At 39.4% G+C, this 21,599-nt stretch overlaps 2 protein-coding genes across 9 annotated transcripts in view; one reads left to right on the forward strand and one right to left on the reverse strand.

Annotated features, from left to right (window-relative positions):
• The window catches only part of veph1 (ventricular zone expressed PH domain-containing 1), a 62,889-nt gene that overhangs the window by 21,377 nt on the left and 19,913 nt on the right, over positions 1 to 21,599 (reverse strand). For all 8 annotated transcript variants that reach the window (XM_069197270.1, XM_069197267.1, XM_069197269.1 and 5 more), the window contains exons 5-9: positions 12,340 to 12,503; positions 11,330 to 11,539; positions 5,830 to 6,047; positions 2,789 to 2,992; positions 1,835 to 2,229 (exon numbers count right to left, since the gene is read on the reverse strand). In XM_069197270.1, coding sequence (XP_069053371.1) covers positions 1,835 to 2,229; positions 2,789 to 2,992; positions 5,830 to 6,047; positions 11,330 to 11,539; positions 12,340 to 12,503 — 1,191 coding nt within the window. The remainder of the gene's footprint in view (positions 1 to 1,834; positions 2,230 to 2,788; positions 2,993 to 5,829; positions 6,048 to 11,329; positions 11,540 to 12,339; positions 12,504 to 21,599) is intronic.
• Positions 16,590 to 21,017, forward strand: ptx3a (pentraxin 3, long a). Its single transcript, XM_015360847.2, has 3 exons — positions 16,590 to 16,930; positions 17,400 to 17,924; positions 19,760 to 21,017. Exons 1-3 carry the CDS (start codon positions 16,795 to 16,797, stop codon positions 20,383 to 20,385), a joined length of 1,287 nt encoding a protein of 428 aa, XP_015216333.2. The 5' UTR covers positions 16,590 to 16,794; the 3' UTR covers positions 20,386 to 21,017.

The following is a 21,599-nucleotide window of genomic DNA, read 5'->3' on the forward strand; positions in this document are numbered from 1 at the left end:
AGCTTAGGAAAACATTTTCCATAGTGCTGTAATCATAAAACAGTTTTGCGTGAGCACAAATGGGTCAAAAGTGCCCATCCCTACACTCATTTATTTTTCCCTTAAAATAGTTTGTACATACTGTAACCTTTTTTTGGTGGGGGTTAAACAGATTTGTCTGAATAGCAGACTGGCCTCTGGCACTCTTCCAGTTTGTCAGTGACCCCAAACAATGAAAAGTCCAGCAAATGTAACAGCTGCATTTGTTAGATGATGTTTTCTTGGTGTGTTTTTTGTCAAGTCTGTTGTGAGTTGCCACTTCACCTTCTCTTAGCAATGTCTCAGCCAAACGTAACGTCCAGTAAAACAGGAATACCTTAGTAAGGACAGTTTCACTGCACTAGAAACTACTGGAAGGAGTTTAATGTTTTGTCATTAAGCCTGCAATACGTAGATTTAGAAGTATATATCTGTAGGCTCATAATTTTTTAACACCTTAGCATACTCCTGTGCTCTGTGGTGCAAGGAGGTTTGTAGAAGTAATATAATCCCTCACATGGCACCAATTATCTTTCAGAAATGAAGGTAATAACAAACTTTCTACAAATTACCCCATACTAGTGCAGGTCATAGGTGTCTTTCTTTGGTCAGCATCTATTTCAAATACCGATACACAAACTGATTAGAATGGGGAACTCAGACAGATCTTGGATGAAGACAAAGACAAAGTCGTTCTGCGTGGAAACTGAATGCGCACAATATTCCACGTTCATAGCAGTGGTAATGTGCAACAGCTGTTCAGTTCTGTTAAGTGTTAATCACATGAAAACATCAATGACTCTAATGCATTATTTACTATACACATCACATTACTGCCAATCCTGCGAGATATCAATCGTGACTGAATCTGTCACAAAAAAGATTTTCAATTTTGAGTGGCTGCTTTAGAGTTTGCAATGTTGTTGTAAGTTTATATATGAAGCACAAATCTTTTGGAAACACCATGTAATGTATAATGTTGCTTTATTAGCCCTATACAATTTCTTGCATTAGGAATTCATCTTTTTGCATACCCCAGCTTGCTCTCCATGAGACACAGACAGGGAGAGAAGCTTGGGGTCAGACACAGGGTCAGCCCTGGAGCAGTTGGGGTTCAGGGCCTTGCTCAGGGCCTTGCTCTTGTTCCTGCCCTACAGAAAATTCAACATTAAATATTTTATTCTACTAATCTCCCTAGAAACAGAGAAACTTAATTACAGAATTAAATTGTTAATAACTTATTACAAATGAATGGGTGAACTTGGCATTCGATCGTCAGCTTTTCTGACAGCACATTATTTTTGAAAATATCTATATTTTTTACAGCTAATCAGCAGCATATTTTGTTAATATGAATCATTGGAATTTTCAGTTAAATAATATATTTTTTTACTATTTCCAAAAATCACTCTGCATCACACAGGGGGCATTGGAATGCATTATAGCATATCCATTGTATATGTTTAGAATAATCATTCTTTGTAAATGCAGTAAGGTGTCAAACAAAATTGTACCAGTATCGGAGAACAACATTAATAATCACCCTATGTGTACAGACAGTGAGCACTTTAAATGGCACATTTTATATTTTGAGACAAGGACTTACTAAGAATGGTTGTGGTGTGAATTACTAGTGACTATAGTTGAATTTCAACAAAGCTGAAATTATTTTAAAGTGCTGTTTTAATCAAAGCAATAGCCGAGCACAGTTGTTTATTATTATTGAGTATGACCAATTAGATAACGGTCGGACTTTTAGATTTGAAATGTATTTACTTCTTTCTCAGTTCAGTAGAATTACAAGCTAGACACTTGCCTTCGATAATGCATTGCTCTGGAACTGGAATCTGTTTTACCATCTCAGCGGAAAAGGCCTTCATTTTGCTGAGGTTGTCTCTGAGGTGCTGACACAGTCGATCTTCATTCTGCCCGTTGAGTGCGTCAGTCTGGGCGTTGCCACCCTGACAACTCTCTCTCACGCTGTCTGCTGAACTGTTCCCTTGCACAGCTGTGCCGCAGGACTCCTGCCCTGCAGGGGCCTCTGCGGGACGTTCCTCTTGGTCTGATCCCAATGGCAGCCTGCAGCTTTCTTGGCTCGGTGACCTCTCTGACAAACACACCTCCGCTGGCAGGTCTCCGCCGTCCTCTTCCTGACTGTGCTCCGAGTTCATTGATTTTGAACGCACTACATGAAGGGCCAGGCTTTTTGACCTGCAACCCAAACAAAAACAGTCATGGTTCTCCAGCTCAGGGGATTCGAAACAAGTTTTACATTACAGGAAATCCAGTTTTGTAGGACATCACATAAAAAAATCACATAAAAATACAGGCTTCATTGGAGTCTGCCATTGCTGGAGATTATCTAGGTGGATGCTGCACATTGGTGGTGGTGGAGGGGAGTTCCCATTACCTGTAAAGCGCTTTGAGTGGAGTGTCCAGAAAAGCGCTATATAAGTGTAAGCAATTATTATTATTATTATCTCAATTTCTGTTCAACGCCCTGAAAGTACAATACTTGCCCTGTGTAACTGGCCAATGCCCCAACAACATTTCAGAGACTGTGATAATATGTTAATGTCAGCACGATGTAACTTGTCTCTAATTATTTCAATATAAAATTATATTCCTTATAAAAGAAACTGTGATAAGATGTTATTTAATTATGATATGCAGAAATGACTTTAAGCTCACTTAGATTTAGGGAACCTTCAGCCAGAAATCTGCTCTACCCAAACATATTTGTGAGCAAAACCAAACCAGAGCGGTTTACCTGTTAAACCTCATTTCTTTCCTCTCCTCCTTGGCGGCCTGGCTGAGGCTGTATCTGCGGACAGGCCCTGGCGTGCTGTTCTCACTCATCATTTTCTCCTCAAAAGCCTGGATCTTTACCTGCAGCTTCTCACTTTCACCATCGTGCTTGACAGTCGGGTTCACGTCGCAGGCCTTGGGCGGATCTTCAGCCTTGTCCTCAACCCTGGGGTCAGACATGTTTTTAAACAACAAATCAGCCCTCCATTCACGTCCACATCCTAAAGCCGCTTTTCCAATGGAAGATTCAGAGCCTATCCCAGAAGCACAGGGCAAAAGGCAGGACCGCCCCCTGGATGGGATGCCTGTGTGTCACAGGTCACACACAGGCACAGAGGGACAATTTACGGACAGTAATTAACCTAGACAGCATGACTTTGGAAAACAGGGGGAAACTGAAACACCTGGAGAAATCCTATGTTGACCAAAGAGAACATACAAACTCCACACAGACAGTCATGGGTCATGAATCGAACCCGGGACCAAGGAAGTCTGAGGCAGCTGCTCTAACTGCCATGCCAGTTACTGTAGGAATCAAGACATCAAAGGAACAAGTAATAGGTTTATTCCATGCTGAAAAAAAGCAGAAAGAAAACACAACGTTTTCGGCCGTGGAGCCTTCTTCAGGTGTGAGGAAGCTGAAGAAAGCTCCCACCTGACACCTGAAGAAGGCTCCACGGCCGAAAACGTTGTGTTTTCTTTCTGCTTTTTTTCAGCATGGAATAAACCTATTACTTGTTCCTTTGCAGCCTACCCATGCTGATGCAGTTTCCCGCATGAACAACTACGTTGATACATCAATATCAATCGATTTTGATTTTCAACAACCCAACCACAAAGGGCCAGTACAAACAAGAACAAAGGGAGAATTACAAAGAAAGTGCACATCTGTGATCTGAAGTTTTCTTTCGCAGACAGCTGAAACATTTTTGGGTGTACTCAAATATTCCAGTTTAGTTTTATAGAGCTACTATTGGCAGCGTGTTTGTATTCTGTTTTGCAACATGGTTTACAAACTCACAAACATCATCAAGAGAAAATTGTCCAGTCTGAGGTCATAGAATGAGACTTCCCATTTCTTGCAACAGTGGACGGTGAACAGTCTCTTAACAAAACTGAGATTAGCATTGTCGATCAGTCTCGACAGTCCAGTTTGCAACCAGTTTCAGCATTTACAGTCTGGCTGGTGTTATGAACCCACTAAAACAAGCACCCATCATTTTAAAAACATTCTCATCCTTCTGCTATACAAACTGCGCCTTCTTAACGCTTGTAAATAGCTTGGCAATGTGTTGTGCAAAGTAAAACCTGTTTCTGAATGGATGTGTGCCTTATTGATTCCTGGAGCACTATGTGTCACTTGGCAGATGAAGTATCTACGTATATTGTACGTGTTAAAACATTGCAGAAACAAATGACATAAGACAGCAAATCAAACCGATTCCTGTTAAAGGTTACACCATCCTGAATAACATTACGGGCGCCCAGGGCCCAAGGCCAGACCACCATGTGAATGCAGAGCACGTACATGCACCTGTGTGCACAAAAACACAGAGACACCAATGTACCATCATGACTTTGGAAGACAGGAGGAAACCAGAGGAAAACCCATGGGGACCCAATTCTACATGCTTACAGTTTCAGCTCAGTGTGGAAAGAGATAAGACACAGTGCATGTTGGGTTCCTGAAAACAAACACAATAAATATTTTACAGTTTAACATGTCTAAATGACAATTTTCACTGAGGGGGTTAAAAGCAGTTGTCTGTAAAAGGGAATAAGGTCACACAATGGAAAACCATATTACTTCATTTTGATTGCAATAACAAAATCCCACAAAATTCCTGTTAATTCAGGAAACATCAACCATATTGCTGAGCTATGATATTGCATGTCACCGGCCTGTTGCCAGTGATGATCTGACACGAATGTTACAGGAACTCTATTTGCATGACCTGGCCTTTTCATTATTCAATTAGAGCACGACTCAGAAACCATGGAAACACCCGCCTACACCACCCTTTGAAAAAGTGCATTCGGATCAGAAAAAAATATCGGCTCTTCAATTTTTTATTTCTTTTGTCTATTTTGTTAAGACAGACACCATATCCATCACAGAGGTGGGTATATCCCTAAGGCAAAACATAACCTGTAAAGAAATTTAAACCTTGGCCAATACAATGCAATGTATATTCCATATGTGGCAAGAAACCAGACCACAGAAAAATATCAGATAAATACAAATAACTTTCTTATTGATGTTACATTGAATACTTTTCCTCATTTCTTTCTAAATTCCTACAATTCTCTTCAAATGACCCAAGAACGACAAGCAAGTTATGCAAGTACATTTAACGTGCTCTTATTACACATGCCTTGTCTTCAAATAATGAGGTTTCTAAGTCGATTGTATGTAATTGCATAGAAATGTCCTCAGTCACCAAATAGAAAACCATGTCTGCAGGTTGCAAACATATATATTCCAAGTGTTGCTTTTATTTGTGAGTTGCAGTAATGGCTATGTATGACTATTTGTTTCTGTGATGCATAATCCTGTGGATCTGCCTTATCATTCCAAATTAAATGCTAAAACAAAAACTCCTATACTATTGGAAATAAGAGAAAATAGTTCCGGTCTCCCATGGACTTTCCTTTCCTTCAACAATTGTTTTCCGTTAGATTTCTTGGCTTGAGATTAGAGAAGCCCTTCATTCTTGCCAAGGGATATTGACAATGGAAAGACAGTCAAAGGAAAGTAAGGTCAACAAAGCAGCTGTCTATATGTCAAAACATACATTGCCACAGTCTTTTCCACACTGCGCGGATATACACAAGCAAAATAAAAGGTATAAAGAGATACTGTACATAAAACATTAAGGAAAGAACATATTAGAGCGTTTCACTTCAATCACTATTTTGGCCAAGCATCCCTCATCATTGAGAGGCAAAGGGGTACAGAGAAGATAACCTTCTGAGACCTGTAACACACTCTGTGGTACCTGCCTGGAGAGGGAACGGTCTGATTCCAGCTTCTTAACTAGCAGCTTGGCTATGGCCGTGAAGCTGTTGCTCATGCGGTAGACGTCCTTGCTGTAGGCTCCCAGGATGCTGCTGAAGGCGTCCGTGATGCCCTTGATCTCCAGCAGGAGTGTGTGGTGAAATGCGTGCTCCATGTTGGCCAGGGTAGTCACAAGGTACACAAGACAGCTCCTGGCCTGCTCCTGGAAGGGCAGATCAAGCACATTATTCTACACGTACTGTAACGTCCTCTTGACTTTCTTTTTTTGGCAGAAACCTTTCAGATGGTCGCCAAATCCCTTTGCCAGCTGGTTGGATGAGGGTCTGATGCCTTTTCTTTGTATTTCCAGGCTACTAATAGGGATTGGCCTCTTGCAATTGGTATAAAAGTGTTTAGACCCATCCTTCAAATATGCAGTATTTTGTAGTTGCTTCCCTTTGCATTCCATTATATGCATTACAAGAAGGTAATTTTTAAACCTGAAATACTGCTTATCTACAATGTTTAAACAATGTTTTTTTTCATTCCATATTATGTGATTCCCACCACTAGCACCAACTGGAGTGATGGCAGCTGAGTGAACAGCACAGAGTTTCACGAAGCCTGCTTCTGTACATGGCACTCAGGAATTACTCCATTATTATAATGAAAATCAAGAGCAAACAGAGCTAGAATCAGGTGGAGCAATGTTGAACATGGCCTCACAGTGGTTTGTGTGTTAAAATGAGGACTTTACATTAAAAAAAAACAACTCAATATTTAACAACTGGACATATTCGTGTAGAGCAAACAGAATTCACATTGATTCAGCTGTACTAACAAAAAATCCCTGCCAAGTCAGTTTCACAACTGATGTCTTACATACCAGAAGTTTTCAGCCACGCGAAAGATCCACAAACTCATCAAACTTGGTCTACTGGTAAGACTTACAGTGTAGGTGGGTTGTTTTGGATTTGTTGTCCTTAGCTGTGTGTGACTCTGGGACCAAACTATTTTGTTGTAATTTTCCCATTGCCATTGCTGTGGCGAATCACAAGATTTAATTATTTAAAAATTCAGAGAATTTCCTTTCTCTTCACAGTAATCTTTCTGTTGCCATCTCTTTCTTTCTCACACACCACTATGCTATGAAGCACTTGTAAAATAGTTCAGTGCCCCAGTATAAGAACACTTAATTATATTTATTTTCATTTAACCTGTAGACAGTATCTGATTAAAGTCAGCAGGAACGGTTGTAGATAAGCTTAGAGATTCATATATCTCTAAAAACACATTCCAACAAACTAGATAAGTCCATTTGCCTGTTAAACTTAACCCAAAAGTAGATTTCTAAGTGAAAAAAAAACTATTTGAAAAGCACTGGGGGAAGGTTTCTTGCACAAATGAATATTTCCCGGTCATAACAAGTTGATGACCCATATTCATGTGAAAGTATCTATTACCTGGTCCAATTAATGTTTTACCATTCTTTTCTCTTTTCTTTTTTGTGAATAAGGCACACTGAGCTTCTTTCTTTATCTTTCATATTGTATTGCTTTATATATGTCTACATACATGTTTCTAAACACTTGTTTTTCTTTTTATCAATACTATGCTACTATGGAAAAAGCACTATTGAGGGTAAAAGGAGGAGAGAGAGTGGGGTAGAAGTGATTGTATTTCTGAATTTCACCATCTGTTTGAAACTAGCCTTGCCAAAGGAACAAGTAATAGGTTTATTTCTTGCTGAAAAAAGAAGAAAAAAACACAACGTTTTGGCTCTGGAGCCTTCTATGGGTGTACACGAAAAAGGTTCCACGGCCTAAACGATGTGTTTTCTTTCTTCTCTTTTCAGCATGGAATAAACCTATTACTTGTTCCTTTGCAGCCTATGCATGCTGACGCAGCTACCCACCTGAACTATCCTTGTTAAAAACTAATAAACCTACTTATTAAACAAAACATTCTCCACTCATGCTTTTCAGCTTCTCAGCCAGTTAGCTAATTAAAAAGACACAAAATGTAATCTGATTGTACACATTATGTACTGAGCCCACTACGATTTGTCTCAGAAAACCTTTCAGTAAAGCACAAAAGCTACTACATGTTCTTTGGGAAACAAAAACGTCAACCCACACTAAAATCTTCCCCCTCTAAAAAGTTACACTAAAAAGTCAAAAGCAAATTGCTCCCTTCTGAAGGGAGTTAATAATGTGAAAACACTCCTTTGCCTATTCAAGATCACGTCCTGTACTTCATTTACATCAGGACATTTTCTGTATATAAGAGGTGGGGCTGCACCAGTAGGCACCTTTCCTCCTCCACTAGAACCAAACTAATACCCCAGTATGGAGACAGGGGACACTGTGCTCCAATGCTAAACCCAGTTCTTATATATTAAAAGATCCAATAGTCCTGTTCAGGCCTAGGGGTATAAATCCTGGTGTCCTGTCTCAGATTCCCCTTAGGCCTGAACTACCTGAACCAGCTAAATTCTCCCTTAATTCAGTTGGTGATATACAGTGGTTTCTCACTTTTCCACTTTCTGCTCTGCAGGGGGACTGCTAGTGCAAAATGGCCACTGAGTGTCACTCAGGAGGGGTGTACCTGAGGGGTGGGAGAATTGTGTAAAGTGCTTTGAATTCCTTTGAGATGAGAACAGGGAATTATGATGAAAACAAATCAAGAAATTGGTGTTAACTGGAACTGGTTTAAAGGAATTTCTAAAATCACAGTGGCAGCAACCGATTCTACAGTGAGCAAAACCACTTCTGATAGTCAGTTCAATCATTGCCTTGAACACGAGAAAGGTTACAAATGAAAAGTGGCCATTATGACAGTCTTAATAACTTTGGATGAGTTTTCCCCTATTAGTGTCCTGTTGCTCACTTCACCATTCTGTTTCTGAGCTCTTTCAGAACTTTATGTTATTATATTATTATGATGTTTCCTAATTAATTAATCAAAACTGATTTCAAACAGTTTTTTACAAAATGTAGACACCCTCCTACATTCGGCAAGTTCTTTCCATGGCTACATTGTTTTGTTTTCCACTTTTAGGACTGAGAGCAGCAGAACACAGGGACGTAGCCCTTCTGCTCTCTGAGCTGTTAATTTGGTAATTAACTTTTATGGCAGGGTGTGAAAGTTCTGACCAGTCTATTAATAGCACACCGCGTACACAGAAACAATGCCTGCTTTTACTGAAATACGTCATCTGAGGAACTACTCCATGTTTCCGTTTTCTTTAACTGCTTTATCCTCGGAGGCCCACAGTGATCTGAAGCCGTTCCAGGCAGAGAGAAAGTCAGAACTCCACACTGGACTGGATGCCAATCTCTTGCAAAACATACACACAGGCCTCCTGACCCACACTAGCACATTGGGGGGGGGGGGGGGTAATTGAGAGGCGTCATTGAAACTGTACTGCATGTCTTTGGATGGCGGGAGGAAGCTGGAGCACCTGGAAAAAACCCACATGAACGAGACGAGAACATGCAAACTCCATACAGAAAGACCCCCTCCAGGACAGAGTCTAATCCAGGAGCGCTGGGAGGTACCTACACCACATTGCCACCCCTGTGGTACTGTTTCTATTCAAGTTCCTCCCTAAGTCTATCAGTGACACTTTCTCTTCTCCACTCCGTGTCACTCAGTGTTCCACAGATAAAAAATACATATCAACAAAGAAAACAGCACGTGTCTTGTAGGATGTCACCATCCTACTCCTACTTTCAAATCACAATTTTATGTTAATTCTAAGGGTAGACACAAAATATTAGAGACAAATACGCTGACAATATTATAGTATTCATTTTGAGAAATATATCTTATTGGTCTACATCAGTATGATGACAAATGTATAAAGTTATGAAACATTTAGCAAATAATTTGAAGTGATTTACTCTCAGCATTCAATGTGCCTTTGAATTTAAAACACCTGTTAACCAGCCCGGCTACTTCGCGGGAACAGAGAAAGAGGACCGCCTATCTGATAATTATTCCTTATGGCTTTGAAAGGCTTTTTACATTTCAGCTTGCTAAAATCTTTATCAAAGCACCACAGACACACAGGGTATTAGGTGAGCGGAATACTGGAAAAATGTATGTTAATTTATAAAAATTTCGTTAAGTATAATGGCAGAACTTCAAAAAGGAACATACGGAATCGTGTAATAGCAGAGTATCTTCTTGACATTTAACTCGGCAATGTGTTCACCAGCTTTTACAAGTCAGTAATGTCCAATACATTTACTTGGACCATTGTGTCCCTTGAACATGATACTTTTTTATAAGGAAGTGTTCTGTTTTCAATGAAAGATTTAAAAAAACATTTCAGAATTACCATCCTATATCCATTCTCCTGTGCAGATAATACTTTATAGAACATTTTTATGTTCCATTATCTGTAAAAAAAAAAGATGAAACAGCATTTGCTTTCAGCGTATTTTATCAATTAGGTTGCATCATTGTCCAAATGAGAAGAGTTGTCCAAAACAAACTGAAGCCACCCGAACAGATGTGTTGACTAAAGCAGACTAACATCAAGAACAAAGAGGAGACTTTGCTTAGGATTTATAGATCGAGTAATGCAGAGTGAGGAACTGAGAGTCACTAAAATCTCAGCATGCTTAGGGCTGTAATGGCTTTGACCCAAGTGACCTCTGTACAGTTCCTGTGCTAATCACATAGCAGGGATAATGTTTCATGTGTACCACATGGATACACCAACTAAATTAAACTGGCAGAAGAAGTTCCGGTTTTTATATCAACATGATCTGGACACAGACAGCATGCCAGTTGTTGGGGGTGGTGGCAAGGCTCTGAAAAAACACAGGGCAAGCCATCTGTTCTGCAATCTTATTTTGTGAAAAACTTCAGCCAAATGTCTGCCTTTCGTCTGCTTACTGATAAGGCGCAACTCCCACAACATAAGAACATAAGAAACAAACAAGAAGAGGTAATTCTACACATTTAGGCCATTTGCTAGCTGGTAGCTGACTGATGCAAGGATCACATCCAGCACGAAAGAAGCCAGAGAATCCTTTTCAACAACATGGCTTGGTAGCTTGTTCTACCCTCCCACAACCTGATGTATAAACTTCAGAGGAGCTCAGCAAAGAGCCCTGTTTTAACTTCAGTAAAAGAGGACTGTTTCAGCTTCAGTAGCTCCTGTTTCTCAATCTCAGAGTCTAGGGAATGGAAGAATTTAAATGTGACTCCTTGTTCTGTACTTTATCGTGCATTTGTGACTGAGGGACCAACATCTGATTCCAAGTTCTTTCACTTCACAAAATCATTGTTAATTACTAACATTGTGATATAAAAACATGATCTCAAGAACTGTAAAATATATAACTCTTTACAATTCTCAGTGCAAGTCTGCTAAGAATAGGTGCACAGCAGAAATAGATCTTTACAATCAGTTTTTACACAAAGCAGTCGAATGCACCTTTCTCTTTGAGCTTTGATTGAGTAGAATGGGTGAAATGAACAGAACAATACCTCGTCAGTGCGTCCCACAGCACCATAGAGTTTTGCAATTTGTCCAAGGAGATTCGGAAACTCGTTTCCAACTGCCTTTAGGTTAGGAAGGTAATGGGCAACAACTGAGGGGTTACAGAGCGAAATTTCTACCAGTACATTAAGGATGGAGTCATTCACGCTGGGGTCATTTAGGTAGCTGATTAACGAGGGGACAGAGGAGCTCAACTCCTGGAAAAAAAAAGAAAAAAAAAGACACTTTAAAAAACAGTAAGAGTAAGATATCCAGCTGCTGCAAACTAGTCAAGTTTTTATGACAGTACCTTGGCTCATGTATAACTGCAGGGGGCCTTTGTTTAAGTGTTTCAACAGTTTATGGGACAGTATTCACGAAAGAAAAAGTTCCTCTGACACATACAGTACTGCATCGCGAAGGTTTTCTCCATACCACAGTCCCTCAGGAGTAAAAGCAGCTCACTGCTCATTGGCTGATCCAGAGCCGCCTACCCTTCAATGTTATTTCTTTTACTAACAGCAGTGGTTTTAAAAACTCTTCATGAGGCTCCAAAGAGATCAGAGTTTAAGATATCTTTTTGTTTCTGTGGAACAGATTTGCAATTGAAATTTTTGGAAGGGTCAGCTAAACAAAACTCTACAAGGGATACAATGACATCTCAGAATTCTTTGCTGTGTTAACTTCTGTCCAGCAGTAAACAATCTTGGTGTGTTCAAACATTTCCAAACCTTTGTGCTATCTCAATCTTTATCAAGTGAGTGATCTTCAGAAGAGGGTGGACAAAGTTCTGGGTAGGTCTGAAGCCCAACAACAGAACTGAAGAGAGACAAAGTTTTCTAGCCTGTGTCCACAGCCTGTGTCTTTTCCACTTATCACTAGTTTAATCAAATATATTTTCTTCCATCTTAATACAGTATAGAATTTTTGGTTTAGATTATATTTTCAGATTAAAATATCAGCACATGTGGTGTATTTTATGACTCATCTGCTAGGTGACACATGTCACGTTAAATACCTGAGGGTGTTGCTTGGCAACCACTTGCAGAAGTCTGAGGAAGTGCTGCTGCTCAGACTGGTCGAATTGTGACATCAGCACCACCAGATCTTGTATGTGACTGTCAATGACGTCCGGCTGCTTCTTGTATACAGAAGGCAATACTCGCAGCAGCATATAGTTACCTGGCATAAACAAGAAAGATAGCAATTTAAAAACCATTCATGAACTAAAAACAAAGTCAGTCCCTGGGGTTGGAGGTATCTCTGTGAAATGTGGACTAGATCCACTTTACATCTGTCACAATGTCAGCCTCCGTTTGGGTTCTCTCAATATAAATGCTTCACAAAAAACCTGCAATGTGTCTGTAAAAATCTTTCACGAGGCTCGTTGAAAAGTCCACACAATTAGTTCAAACATTTTGATTTTTTTTAAAGAAGTGTAACATTACACATTGCCACGAGATAGTGTGAAACCCATTCTGAGGTCATGCATATAAAGGTCATGTGATGTTCGGTGAGTTCTGTGCAGTTGTGTGCCATAAATGTTTTACGTTTAGTTTTTAGCCTTCCACTGAAATTAATTCATTCACTGATAAGTAATGCAACTGCGCTCTCCTTAAAGCCTAATAAAATGCACGTCTCTAGTAGAAAAAAGGAAGCACGCTAACTTATAATCTGTCTTTCAGTGATCACAGGACAATGCAGGACCTGCTCAGCATCAGCCATCAGTACTGGAGTCCCTCACCTTTGCTGAGAAGTGGATGCAGTTCGTTACTCCCACACAGACGTGTAGTGCTCTACAAGCTATAAATGATTCAGCAAGCATTTATACAAAAACAAAGGTGCCATTCATTTTTTTCATCCATTCCTTTTTTTAAAAAAATATTAAACTACATCATATGTAAGACACATGCTTCACGTAGCCCAAAACATGGTTCAGTAAAAGGCATGTAATTCTCCTGGCAGCAGAGCACTATGCAGTATGCTTCTGACAATAGTCTGGCATCTGGAAGCAATCCCTGAGTTTTCCTATTGGGGATGCATGAAAAGTGCTCTATTAGTAGTCAAGGAAAACGTTCATCATAGAGTGATAATAAAAGCTAAAGAAACAGAGAGTATGAGCACATTTGAAAGTGGTGTCTTAGCTTCTACAATAGGAGATTGAATGACAATCATGTTACAGCATTATAACGTAGTTATAATACAAACAGGTTCTCCTGTATTTTAAGGAAAATGTGTTTGCATAGAAATTACTATAATCAAGGAATTACAAACTAAAAGTCATATAATCTACCTTTATTTGATTGTGAATTAGCCTCAAACACATTGTATCTCTTTTACAAAGTATTTTACATAAAACACGATCTGGTCCCTGTAGGAAATTCATGTATTTCTATGTTAGTCCTTGGAGAATACCCTTCTATCATATATAACACGCTTAAAGTTATTTTCATAGATAACTTGAGCTAAGCTCACAGCTCATTGATTGCAGGATTTTCTTCCAAGAACGTCATTTTTCTACATTTCCGAATGTGAATCCCACTTCCTTTGCTGAAATATCAGTGATTGATACACACTGTTTCATGTTTTTATGAAATTGTTATGAAAAGTACTGTTCATGACAAAAGCCAAACGCACAAGTTGAGGGTGAGTGGGAAGACCTTCAGAGGAAAAGCATATTCAGAAAGATTAATGTTTCAGAAAATAGGACTGATACTGGACATGCCAAAGACGCATTTTGCTAAGAAACACACAAGACTAAGATTTAGAAATGTGGGCTCATTATATATAATAAAGTTAAAACGGCACATTAAAAAGGCAATGAAACCGGAGAGCATTAATGAAGATGAGGCCCATCTTAATAACTCCTAAAGGACAAACAATGGACATTTTTTTTTGGCTCAACAGCTATTACAAAATTCCAAAAATAATAAAAGGTACTCCAGTTATTATGTATAATGACTGAATTAGCTAACAGTAAAATAAGAGGTGCGCAGATGAATGAACGACTGCCTATCAGAAGTGATACCATTAAGAAAAAAAAACGTGGGAGTTTGCTGCACGACCTCTCCTTGTTGTCACTCTTGTAGGACTAAACAGACATCGGTTTCATCTGTAGGAAGAGTTTAAAGTCTTGAATCTTTCAAGTCTTCTGTAAGGTAAGTCAAGGATGTTTATTAGTTCACTTCAGGAATGCACCGAACTGGAGCCATAAATCTGAACAAAAGACATGCTGGAGTTATTCCCTCATCCGGTGCTCTTAGGTGGTTGTTGTTTCTTCCAGTCTAATTAGAAGAGGCATCTGACAAATAAATGACAGTAATGGATGTGTAGTATTACATTTCACGTGCACTGCTATCAGACCAACAAACCAAACAGCACCAATCCTCTTCCACCCACTTGTGTCTGCAAGCCCCTCAAATGATGGTTAGCAAAGCCACAAACCAGCAAACCAGACAGGGGAGAGTCGCCTGAAAATTTAACAAGTCTCTGTCTTACCCTGTTGCATTTTATAGGTATTTTGGAACAACACTCCTATGAAAGCACACAGCATCGCTTGCCAGACCGTTAAAGGAATATGAAAAAAATAGCAAAATGCATGTCTCCTTCATTTTGTGCAGGTCAGGCCTTTTCGTACAAATTATATTTACAAGAAATGTATCTAGAAGAATGCCATGTTACTGAATCACCCATGTGTGCAAAATGTACAGCTGAAGAAGAAACGTGATTTTCTGTAAGTACTGTACAGAACACCTTTGATTAGCAACTTTTTCCAGTCTAATACTAATTTCCAAATCTCCGCATATGCTAATCATTTTTGACAGAATTTGCTCAGTCTAAATAGAATTAGTTTCACTCCTTAAGCTGTAATGAGCAATAAGTGAAAACAAGCAGATGGAACAACATGGTTTCACTTTCCTATTTTATGACTTGAAATATATTTTTAATATATTTCAGTCAGTAAGTGAGCCTACAATTATGAAAATTACTGTATGGATTCTGCAAATAAAATAAGGTGGGTTTAAGGATCTTGGCTAAGCCTTTTGTCTAGACAATATGATCATCTTTACTTAAGCAAGCACATTAAGATTCAATGTGTAGGCATAAAGAGTGCATGGTGTATGTCTCTCTTAATTAGATATTATTATTTGTTTAAAATTATTGAATTCATATTTTGTCAATTTTGTGAGTAAAACGACAGCTGCTCCCAGCTCTCTTTGCTCTTCAGGACTATAGCAGAAACTCTGCAAAACGGTAGGCTAAGCATGAGTATTGAAAGTAGTTCAGGTGGGGAGCTGCGTCAGCATGCGTAGGCTGCAAAGGAACAAGTAATAGGTTTATTCCATGCTGAAAAAAAGAAAAGAGAAAACACAACGTTTCGGCCGTGGAGCCTTCATGGCTTCACGGCCGAAACGTTGTTTTCTCTTTTCTTTTTTTCAGCATGGAATAAACCTATTACTTGTTCCTTATGAGTATTGAAATACAACTTCTCTCTAAGGATTAACAATATACAAGCCAGCAATAAATCCCGAAACACCTCATGGATTCTTTCTTCAAATGTAAGATTGTATGTGGTGATAACTGTAGTCCGTGTGGTGTTTCTAATGGACCAGGCGTTTGTGAACAATTGCAAAACCAACATCTGAGAATCACTTCAATGTTTCACAAGCAGGACCCTACCAAGAAATATTCTGTGCCTAATCCTGTATATGTATAACAAAAATACATGAAAAAAATTTGTGAAAATCAGACTGTATAGTCTTCTGCAGTTGAAGATGCAAAAGGAAAAGAAAAAGATCTGATATATTGTCTACCAATTGGATCACAATTTTCTGCATATTTCCATAAATGGCATTGTGGTCTGGATGAGTGTCTTGCTAACCATACCCACAATTATTTCTACTCTTTTGGTGAATGACATTTTTGTAATAAACTATGATTAAAATTAAATATATATATATATTTAAAGCACGTCTTCACAGCCCCAGAACACTGAGCTTATTATCTCCCAAGTAATGGTGACCCCTGGGGGATTCAGTTTATTCAGTGCACATGGCAAGTCACTACTAAATCACACTGAAAAAAAGAGAAAGGACACTTCATGAGGAAATCATTACAATTGCTCAGCAGTGGGTAAAAATAAGTTCCCTTTAGAAGCCCCCTTCTACGTCTTTATACACCCACCCACACAGGCCAGAAAATCTCCAAGGAGCAGATTGAGAAACTCAGCCCCCTTTCTGCTCAGCAGAAGCAGTTATATTTGATTACAACACATACTACCTCCAACGAAGCATTACTCACTCATTCACCTCCATGCTCCCACAGTGTTTATATAGACTGTGCTGCCCCGATGCTCTCTCACTCGCTTTTTAGCTGGTGGTTTTAGCACAGCAAGGAAGCTAGCCAAGAGATTGCTCAGCACTAACAGTAGACCCCTCCGAGCTGGGGCTCCGCTCTTGCAGAAAGCTCAAACATGCGCTGCTTGAAAGTGTTCCTCTGCGTTTTTCTTTGTTCTTCCTGTGTGCTGGCACAGGGATATGACAACGATGAAATTGAAGTGGACTATGGAGATGTGTATTACAACGAAATCTCGGACAACAAAGAAGAAGGTAAGAAACCGTAGACTAAAAAGTCCACCTTTTTCACACCATTTCCACTTCATCTGCATTGTTCATATTGAAGAGGTCTGGGGGGGTTGGGGGTGGGGAGTCGGGGGTTGTATGCTGTTTCAGAAACCAGATGCCTTAGTGTATATATTTTGAGTTTTAAATTGGGATAATGCATACAGTTATTGAAAAGAAACCCCTGATAAAGTCTATTCAAATTGTGAAAAAGAAAAGAAAAAGGTAGCACAAGACCTTCAAATACATTGTACAAAAAGTACTTCAACGTTCAGGGCTTAATAAGATCAAATGTGATGCATGCAGTGACTTTATCAAGAGTTGGAACCAAACATCAAAAGCATTATACATCATCAGGGGGTTGCAAATTTGCCAAAATAAGACAGCCTAATAACTAGGGCACAGAAACTACTGGTTGAAAGTACTGTTGCAAACTGATTCTCATCTTTCTGTTCAGCTACTTCAGCTCCCTGCACGTCCAAAGACCTCACAAAATGGGACAAGCTCTTTTCCATGCTAGAGAACTCCCAAATGAAAGAAAACATGCTGCTTCAATACGTGAATGACATAATTACAGTGGAGCTGCAATCCATGCGTGCTGAAATGCTGCAGTTTGTGGGCACCTATGCCAGCACCTGCACCAATGCGATGGACAGTGTCAGTCGACGCATAGCTTCGCAAGTGGACCAGAAGTTAGCCCAAATCTCTGAAAGGACAAAGGATGCCAACAAAATGCATCAGTCCCAGCTAGAGCAGCTGTTATTGGCAAGCAGGAATCAAGCTAGCAAACTTAGCAAACTTGAGAGTACCTTTCAAAATGGAGCAGAATTTAAGGCTGTGCCCTCAGAGCCAAAAATACAGGATGTCCCTACGTCAGTGAAACTTGAAAAGACTATGAATTCCATTGCCCGGGATCTGCAGATAACCCGGGCACAGCTAGACTTTACCCAGAGGTGGACTAATCAGCACTTCCTGCCCTCAGGTATGTACACGTTTCGTTTATCGCTCACATCTGCGGGATATACCGTAGATGTGAGACTAACCTTAAATAAACAGGAGTCAGAAACTGAGCCCAGTCACTCTGGAAATAGAAACCTGGACATGGAAATGAGTCAGCAGCAGAACAGCCAACCTAAAGCAGCACAGATGCTAACATAGAAGAGTCTGGCAGCATGCCATAGGGTATGATGCAGGGTCTGACTCAGATGCTCAATCTGATGAGTTTTATGGGATATTTCATGGGGGAGAATATTCATGAGCTCTTTTCATTTTGCAAGGGCTTCACTCCCTTGCAAGAGCACATCAAAATGCATTTCCATAATTAACTGGAACTCCATTTAAAAACACAAACCCTGAAGGTGTTCCTAGTAAGATCTTGCAATGAGATATAGACATATTTTCACATTTTCCTGTTACAGGGACAATTCAGAAAGGTATTGTATTTTTCATAAATGTTAACATTCATTTTAATCAAATTTGTTTTGCATTTCATAAGTTGATCTCATATTCTAAGTGTTTGCCTTTAGTACTGAAAGCAAAGGAAGAGAAACAGGAACATTCCACGTCATAGAGAATTTCCACGTCATAAATGACTTCATAAGTTCATAAGTTATCAGCTTATGTGGACAAAGTGCCTTTTTGTACAGGCAAAACTCTCGAAAGAGCCTTGACCCACAATCAAACATCGGACTCCATGATACTGAAAGCCATAAAACTTCAGACAAAATTATTTCTCCGTCTTGACTTCTGGCTCCTCTTTCTCCATGCAGTTTATCGTCAGTAACCCACGCCATGACTCAGACCAAGGCAGTAATCCCACACGGTACATTTTCCCCCTGAATATATGAGGAAACAGTCACAGCCAGCTGTTTTACATTTAGCTTCCTTTATCAAAGAAATGTGAACTAGCCTGCAGGTTGTGTGATGCTAGTTAATGGAGCCACGCAGTGCAGAAGGCCCAACCTTGACATGAACTGCATTATTATTGTTTCTGGGTTTTAGACTTTGTTACTTGAACTTTGCCATGCGATGATTGAATGCCTTTGCCAAACTGCTGACAGGCAAACAGTAAAATTTATGATTCATGCCACACTGAGAGAAACAGCGAAGCAGACAAGGTACTTCTCACCCATGGTTATTTTCAGACTCAAGGCAGGTCTCTTTGTAAACAAGCTATCGCATGAAACGAAGCAGACCTGCTTCCTGGACAAATTAGTTTATATAATTGGATTTGGGATGTTTTCAAATTCATTTTCTGGGCTCTATTCAACAGGAAACAAGTAATAGTGTTTTGATTTCTGCACATAAGTGCACTTGCACTGTGCAGTCCTAAAGTGTTATATTTTGACTTGGAATATATATAAAATAAACTTCCCAAGAGAATGAGAAGATAAATGATTGTGAGATTTCTATGTTTCAATGACAGATACAAGGACAACCTCTAACAACATTGCAGCTGAATTCCTAAGTTTCATCTGTGCATGTTTAATGGTCTACATCATATGATCATGAACATTTTGAAATGCAAATGTATGAGAAAAAGAAAAAAAATAGAAGAAAATTTTGAAAACTAAGAGACTTCAAATCCCAAAAATATAGCAGACTACAAAATTAATCTGTAACATGCAGTCTTGGTTGATCTTTGAAACCCCCATTAATAATGAAGGCAAGATGTTTCTGAGAAGAATACAGGCACTTCACTACACTAAAGGAACAGGCTTTCACAGCAAGACTATTGATATTTGCTTTTCACACCAGTCTTTAAAAAGAGGTTGAGAGTTCCTGACAAATATTGCTTTTTTTTCTGGTGTCTTGCAGGATGTGAAATGGCTCTGTTGTTTCCAATGCGCTCCAAAAAGATCTTCGCCAGCGTCAATCCTGAGGCTGCCATGACCCTGAGGTCCTTCACTGTCTGTTTTTGGGCCAAAGTCACAGAAGCCCTCAATAAAACTGTCTTATTCTCCTACGGGACAAAGAGAAACCCCTATGACATCCAGCTGTCCTTCAGCCAGACGTCAGCAGTGTTCACCGTCGGGGGAGAGGCCTCATCGGTGGAGACTCCAAACGTGGTGGAGAACGGGCAGTGGGGTCACTTCTGCGGCACCTGGAGCTCTGAAGAGGGGTCGGCCTCGTTGTGGGTCAACGGGGAGCTGGCAGTTACCTCCAAGGGGGTTGCAAAAGGCTATACAATCCCTGACGGAGGCGTCATGCAGCTTGGCCAAGAGAGAAATGGCTGCTGTGTTTCAGGCCTTAACGTCAACTTCGATGACAAACTGGCATTTTCCGGAAAGATGACGGGGATCAATCTGTGGGACCGCGTCTTACAAAGCGAGCAGATTCTCCAGCTGGCCAGAGAAAACGATTCATGCTCCATTAGAGGAAATGTAGTGGGCTGGGGCGTTACAGAAATTATACCGCACGGAGGAGCTCAGTATACATTCTAATACTTCACGTCTACCAAAAGACAACAAATGCCAAACCAAAGGTCTTTCTCAAAGCTTCAGAAATAGTCAAATAAACTTTTTCAATACGGAGTCCAAATCTCATAGTTAGCACACAGCATTTACCATATGTTCTTTTGCTTTCTAGATAATAAAACTTAGTCAGTGAAGACTTTATGTACAGTTTGGAAGCCAGTTTACATGCTTTATGTATGTAAAAAAAAGCTTTTTAGTCACACAGTTTAAGTGAAAGCTTTTTTTATTTATTTTTGTTTGGAAACAAATCTCACTTCTTTTGCAGAAGTATTGTATACGGTTTGCAACTTAAATTCCTAGACACATACTGTAGCCATTTTATTTTGCCTATCAAACTATTGTTTCGCATGTACATTTCAATGAATGGGATTTAATATGCAATTACCTTTTCTCATTTAGCCTTTATTTTTGATCATTCAGAAACATTTATTTTTTAAGAGAAAGAAGAATGTTTACAAAGTCTGTTAAGACTGTGGTTAAATTTCTATTATTTAGAAAACTTGTACATTTTTTCTTTTTTTTCTGCCATGAATGCATTTTGTATTCTTTTTCGAGATGAATAAACTACTTTAAAAAATAAAAATCCATCTTCAGTTTCATTTGGCATACCACTTAACCACAACAATGCAAAGATTAAGGTTTGCATGATGGAAAACTAAACAGAATGGCATCTCTATTCTAAGACTATATCTTCCTGTAATATTCGGTGACAGATACTCTGCACATTTGAGTCAGCTACTCATACAGCCCAAATCAAGTTAAAGCAGGATGATGAGTTCTAAGTAAGATCTAAAGTGCACCCAAAGGTATAGAATATTTCTTTCAATTATATGATCAAAATAAAGCTTCTGTTGAAAAGGACCTGGGGCCACAGTCAGTCCCAAAGTAGGGTTCTCATCGTTCGCTGGTTCCCATCTTAGAATGTATTGTATAAATGACGATGTGCTTTAAGATCTGTAGTATTGCATTTGAAGCTGCACTTACAACACAAAAGTGTTTTTTTTTATTTCTAGCTAAACTGATATTATTTAAGCCCTGCAGAATCCATTTTTTCCCAAAGGCCTTTCAGTCAACAGTATGTAACAATAAAGACTAAAATACCCCTCACTGCACCACTAACATCCATCAAATCAAGCTTTATAATTTTGTGGTGCCCAGACATTTTAATAACTCAAACAGCT

Source organism: Lepisosteus oculatus, chromosome 13 (assembly GCF_040954835.1).
Source record: "Lepisosteus oculatus isolate fLepOcu1 chromosome 13, fLepOcu1.hap2, whole genome shotgun sequence".
Taxonomy (NCBI): Eukaryota; Metazoa; Chordata; class Actinopteri; order Semionotiformes; family Lepisosteidae; genus Lepisosteus; species Lepisosteus oculatus.

Coding starts and splice junctions, on each gene's coding strand:
- ptx3a (XM_015360847.2), top strand. CDS start 16,795: ATGCGCTGCTTGAAAGTGTTCCTCTGCGTTTTTCTTTGTTCTTCCTGT. Junction 16,931..17,399: donor CTCGGACAACAAAGAAGAAG/GTAAGAAACCGT, acceptor CTTTCTGTTCAG/CTACTTCAGCTCCCTGCACG. Junction 17,925..19,759: donor TCAGCACTTCCTGCCCTCAG/GTATGTACACGT, acceptor GGTGTCTTGCAG/GATGTGAAATGGCTCTGTTG.